At 41.6% G+C, this 6564-nt stretch overlaps 1 protein-coding gene across 1 annotated transcript in view; it reads right to left on the minus strand.

The window, feature by feature from the left end:
- The window catches only part of STAM (signal transducing adaptor molecule), a 30568-nt gene extending 24304 nt beyond the window's left edge, over window positions 1–6264 (minus strand). Inside the window, exon 1 of the mRNA XM_030967829.1 lies at window positions 6127–6264. Within this exon, the coding sequence (XP_030823689.1) occupies window positions 6127–6166 (40 nt within the window). The 5' untranslated portion in view covers window positions 6167–6264. The remainder of the gene's footprint in view (window positions 1–6126) is intronic.
- Between the last annotated feature and the right edge of the window lie 300 nt (window positions 6265–6564).

Genomic DNA, 6564 nt, shown 5'->3' on the forward strand with positions numbered 1-6564 from the left:
TCCATTGCCAGATTTAGTGGTTGATGCTTTAGGTGCTGGTAAAAGGAATATAAATTTTGCTGCAGATTTGCCATGGAAATATGTGCTAGTCACTTGATTTCTCTGCCTTAGTTCTGCATCTTAATATCATTTTACTGCCTTAACAGAAATTTGTAAGAGTAAATACTCTCATGAGTGTTCGGATACGCAGTGAACCACATGATGCATTTCTTAGGGCAGAAAACTTAGTTACTATCCATTGCTAACATCATTTTCAGAGGGAGTTCTTGGCAGGCTTCAGCTTCCCAAGCTTCAGTTTTTACTGAAGTTTATTTTGAAAGAAAAACCCCAACTGAGTTATTTTTCTGCAACTAAGTCTCAAAGATGGTAAAACTAGTAGAATTTAAGAAATAACAAATCTAGATCAAAATACCTTCAAACCCAACACTTAAAATGTACATTATTTGAAGCAGTTAAAACAAGTAGCAGTAAAAACTGTCAGAAAATTCTACCAATATAAGGTTTTCAACCATCCGACTTATTATTTGCTATTACTCGATTCATGGATGTAACATCATTTTCACAGTTGGACATCATTAAAATGAAATACTGAAATTGTAACTTCAATTACAAAGAGACAAATGGCTACAGAAAGTCTTCAAAAGAGTAGCTAAAGAAAGTCTTCAACTCACAGATTCATATTACAACCACTTTCTAGTATGATAAAAAATCCTCAGAATCTCTTCTATCATTATAAATAACACAGATTTAATGAAAAATTCAACACACCCCTAAGCCTTCTCTCCTCTTCTGCTCAAAGTTTTCTTTTCTTCACATGGCTAAATAAAGAATTTCCTCTTCCCTATGAAATTACAAACACTAAAATTCCAAAGCAATATAGTTTAAATAGCCCTTAAGGACTAAAAGTGACTGCAAATTTTTCTTTCTTTTTGCAGACACTTGCTGAGAACTTTGGATTACATGCCACTCCACATCACTAAAGTTAAATGCACTTAAATTTTGCTCTTTTTTGTTTCTCAAATAAAAAGAATAAATACATTTGTTGGTCCATTCTACAGAAGCCACCACTTGAATATCAACCACTTTGCATTTCACTAACATGCTCAGAACTGCACAAGAAGAATATGTCCAACCAGATTCCATTTGGCAAGACTGAAAATACTCCTAACAGGCAATGACACCTTAGAGAGAAACTTGAATTCCATGTACCATTAACTTTGATAAAGCTATTAACCAACTTCTGCAGTTTAACTATACATATGCAGTGTTCCCAAGTCCTTCTGGGAGCAATTGTAGGAGGTGAAAGCCCTGCAGCTGATCCAAGGCAAAGCCAGCAGCAGTGACTGAGGCCACCTCAGCCCATTCCTTCAGAAAACTGTGTAGGATCCCATTGTACTTACAGTGGCCCAGCAAAAATGAACATCCCTCAGCTCAGTGAACTGAGCAGAATGTAGACAAAAGGACTGGTTAAAATCTGGTTTAAAAGGCTGAAATCGTAAGACTAGCTGAGCAAAAATAATTTAGATGTTTAGATCTCTCACACAAACCCTAACAAATCCACAGAACTCAAACTACCTTTCACCCAGGAATATTACAACACAACAGGAAGGTGAGCACATTAGAGATACATCAGAAGGATGAATAGTCTGTAAACAAGGTGTATCACAGGCATGTCATGTGAAAAAAAGGTGCCAGGATATACTTGCAGAAGCCCACAAGCCAAGCCACAGAACAAGAAGCATTTCAGAAGGAAGATCAGCAAGAAACTTAATTTTCCACATCAGGTATGCAGTGTTATTTTTATCAGTTAGAGGAACAGATTTTACATGTTGAAGATCTACTTTGATTCTTTTAAATTTTGGTATTATAATACACACTGTCACAGCTGAAAGTAGAACCAATTAAGCGACAGTTCTTCCCTGGGAGGAAAGCAAGAGAATTACCAGAAAAGTAGAGTCTTTCAATATCAAACATACTATGTTGGCTTCAAAGTGCCCACCTGAACTGACAGCCTGCTAATTGACAGTGGGAAAGATTTTTTTTTGTTGGCTGATAACTGAAGGGGTATTCCACTTAGTCTTACCCTGTCAGCATTGCCATTTTTCACTAAGGACCTATCACCAAAGGTATCTTTAAGTAAAAAGTTCCTGTTTTCCATAAATATTTATAAACTACTGAAAAGGGGGGTGGATATAGCTCATTTTCCACACATTTTCTACCTGGTCACCCTGTTAACTCACAGTTAATGTCCTTTGTAAAATAAAGCTGAGAAAAACAGTAGGCCAACTCAGGCAAAAAAGTGTCAGTCTCATGACAAGCTGAACCAATCTTTGGAATTCATCTTTCTTTGCAGCCAGATGTTAACTCGCAGTCTGCAGTCTCCATAATGATCTGGGGACAAGAAACTCATCTATGACAATTTTCCCTTCTTTTGACCAACCTGCCCCAACAAAAAAGTTCAGCTCAGAGAGACATGTAATTGGACATTTTGAAAATGTTGACTAAGCAAGGGGATAAATTTAAGGAACAATGAGCTTAAATAGCAAGAGGATTTTATTTCAAAAATTGCACCATGGGAATCATAGTCAAACCATTTCTTACATTCTAAGAGCATCAAACTAGAGGCTGATCATATGTAATTCAAGCATATTATTAAATATTTGAAGAGTCAATAGGATAAAATTATCAACAACTGCTAGAGTTAATAAAACATAGGGAAAATGATTACAAGTCACATCAAGTTCTACTATCTTACTAAACCACCTGCTTAATTTCCTATTACTGTAAATAACAAGCCTGAATTTCTTCTCAATCCTGTGCTACCTCAAACCATCAAAGTAAGAACCAGAGTAACATCCAGAGCAAGCGCAAATACCTTCATCCTTTACTGTGCGTAAGGAAAAAAGAAAAACAATCTAATCCCCCATGTTTTTTAACACCTTCTCTTAATATCATGTGTTATTTCTATGACACCTTATACCAGAACCTGAGTTACAGATTTTATTCTTGAGATAACATCTAAATGACACTTGAGAACTGCTTTAGCAGTAAATTCTTCATCAAACCTAGCTTAAGCACCATTACATTACTAATAAGCCTGTCATGACAGATTAGTAGACAGTCTTTTGGTTCTTAAAGCAAATGTCACCATTATTTTACCTGAGTCAAACCTGCAGATTAATCTGCATTTCTCAAGAATAACTGGCTGGGAATAATTTTATGATTAAGATTCAAAAATACAGTAGAAATACAGTAGAAACAGGAAACTCACAAACCTAATAAGAATATTTTTAATTCTAGCTCCTTAAATGGAAGATTAGAGTTTCTTAACTATACTCTCAACAGGCCCAGTTCTTGATGATTTTTTTTCTTATTTTAAATTCCATTATTACACTTCTTACTTGGGCACATCATCAAAGGTTCCCCGACTTGATTGTGAAAACTTGTGTCACCACTGATTAGCATCCCTTCTTGCTAAAATACTCCCAAATATGGTAAAAAAGAAACTTCAGAAAATGAAAAGTATTTGGGCTTCATCCAGAGATTTGGACTCTTGAGGATGACAATGGTTGACCTTCTCAAATCTCTGGGCATTCTTTAATATTATTAATTTAATAGCAGTCTTAAACAACATTCTTTAGCCAGCTACACTAAAAAAAAACAGTTGGCACAAATGGTAAACTATTATGGATGACCAGGTTCCACTGCAGCAGCATACTAACAGGACTAGCCAAATGTTGCTAGTTGATCAGACAAACTGAAAAATTTGTCCTGAATCTAAGACATACTTATGCTCCTCAAAATGATGGAAAATAATTTAGTTCCAGATATGTACTCTGCAATGCATTATCCTAAATCGTTCCAAGATAATTTCCAACTACTCCACAGTGCTGATCAGCTGTTCAGTAGACAAGAATGCACAGCTATTGTAATACTATCAACTACACCAATGTCCAAACTCTCATGAAATTAAGAATAGCTGCTGACTGCATTTCTGCTTCAGGAATCTGATTTTAAAAAGAAAACTTTCTTGCTGGTTAAGAACAAAAGCAGAGCACTCAACTTTCACTCACAGAAAACAAATGAAAAATAGCACTATGTCTTGACAACTTTTGGAAGTTTCCTGAGAACATGATAGCTTACTCTACAGCTGATGCTGTCTTATGAAGCCTGCCAAAAAATTCATCCAGATAATAGCAAATTCCCAAGGGGCCCCAAAGAAGAAGAGCCTAGGGACGCTTTCCGGGAGAGTTCACCATTCCCATCTCCCTGGCACAAATCCAGTTAAGTGATGGATAAAGGCAGCAGGCTCCTGAAAGTAGGGTGTCACCAACTGGACAACCTGCTGCTCCTACAGTGTCTCTCAGGATGCCATGAAAGGGGTCAAAAGAAAGAGGCTGTCTACCAGTGAAAATCAGCTCATTGCCCACTCTCTGCTTTTCCAAGAATGATTTGGTACTGAGTGGTTATTTCTATCTCCTCATACGGTTTACAGAATAACACTTTTGAAAATTCTTCACTGTTGATCATATTAGGCAAGCACAGTAGGTAAGGGGTTGGCATCCTCTGCACCTGGAAAAGAGCAAATGAGCCACTGAAGCAACTGATGGGTGACCCACTGCCTTGAGACTGGCAGTGCTGAGGAGCACATCCAATGAACTGAGCTCTAGAGACACCCCTTCAAGCAGTCTGGGCTTCCCTGCCAGCCAGAGGCACTAGGAAGAAAAAAGTGAACACCTGCCAGAACCTGAGCCTATCACTTTTTAATCTTATTAGTTCAAATAATTCTCTGATAGTCCATGGAAAACCAGCAAGCAGTACAATCTCTTCCTCACTTTCAGCTGTCAAATTACACTAGAAGACAGCAGAACAACTAAGAAGAATTATTTACTGCTTTCCAAAATAAGTTAGTCAAGTTTGCTACCGACAAAATCATTAATTGGAGCACAGTCTTCAGTTTAAAAGTGTTAACAGTTCAAAATAAGAAGACCAAGCTATGTCTTATTTTGATGCAATAGACTAAGAATTTCTGATAACATACATACAGACTTTATATCTCAGTACTTTGTTTAGGCACTAATCCCTTCTCCTGAAAGGTTACACACTTTTCAAACGTTTTTGAGTTGGTATTTCTTTGAAGAGCTGGAAGAATTGAATTGGAGCCTAAACATCAGAAGTCTGATAAACATTTAGAAACAATGTATCTGTAGTTGAAAGTTACAGCGTTTAATTCTATTAAAGAAATTACTTTCAAGAGACTTATACAATGTTACACTTCTGTAAGAAAATAACCAAGGGGTGTACTTATCCGCACAGGAGAAGAAGTCCCTTTATATTATGGGATTCCCCAGACAAAGCCTTTATGGCTCAAAGCAAAAGAGATGTCAGCAGCAGGTCAAAAACAAACCATATTACACAATCTCAAATAAAACACACAAAACTAATTATTAACTATCTATATGTTATTTTATCTTCAGTTTCGACACATCAGCATTAAGTAAAATTTTTGTCGAGTAAAAGCAAGATACTTCCTTTCCATCTAATCTGGCCTTGGAACAAGTAAGGTGGGGAATAACACCTGAGCTCAGCACATCAAGCTTTACTTGAAAGGAAAAGAGAAAGCTCCTACAGGAATCCCCTTTAGAAAACTAAATAAAAAACGCTTTAATGATTTTCTCATGCCTGTCTGTGAAGCAACTGTAGATGGTGCTTTTTACTGTTCATCCTTTCAAAAACACTCCAGCGCGGACCTTTCGCACTACTTGTTTTGCTGTGCTGCCGCGTTTGTGTGCTGAGCAGGCCAGCCCGTCCCCCCGGAGCATCCCCGCGCTCAGCCCCGCGGCCCGCAAGGCCAGAGGGCCCCGGCGCTGGCCCCGGCCGGCCCCGGCCGGGACGCGGCCCCAGCCCAGCCCAGCCCGGCCCGGCCCGGACCGGCCCGGCCGCTCCCGCCGCACCGCGCCCGCCGCCGCTGCTCCCACTGCCCGGCCGGGCTCCAGCGAGCCCAGCAGTGCAGGGCCGGGACAGCGGGCCGGCCGCCCGCGGGGATGGAGCCAGAGCGGCTCGGAGGGCCGGCCGGCCGCCTGCGGGGTTACCTCGAGGGGAGGCCGGGCCGCGGGAGCCACTCACCCACATCCTGGTCGAATGGGTTGGTGGCGAATAGCGGCATGGTGGGGCGGGGGCGGCCGCCCCTCCCGGCGGCGCGGCGGCAGCGGCGGCGGCGAGAGAGAGCGGCCCTCGGCGGCGGCCGCGGCAGCTCCTCCTCCCACCCCGGGCAGCTCCGCCGCCACCTCCTCCCAGCGCCGGGCGCCGCCTCCCGCGCAGCACGCCGGGAACCGGGGCTGGGCCCGCCGCCTGCCGCGGGGCCCGGCAGCGACGCCCGGCCTGGCGGCGGCATACGGACCCGGCCCGCCCCGCTACCCCAGGTCGGCACGGCTACCCTAGGCGGTGGTTTATATTATATAGTTACATGTAGCTCTTTCCTCCCCGCTGCTCGGGAGGCTGGTGCTGTATCCAGACACGTTTGCTTTCTATGGAAGATTTTTGGAACTTCCCTACACGTTGGTC

Source organism: Camarhynchus parvulus, chromosome 2, assembly GCF_901933205.1.
Source record: "Camarhynchus parvulus chromosome 2, STF_HiC, whole genome shotgun sequence".
NCBI classification, from domain to species: Eukaryota; Metazoa; Chordata; class Aves; order Passeriformes; family Thraupidae; genus Camarhynchus; species Camarhynchus parvulus.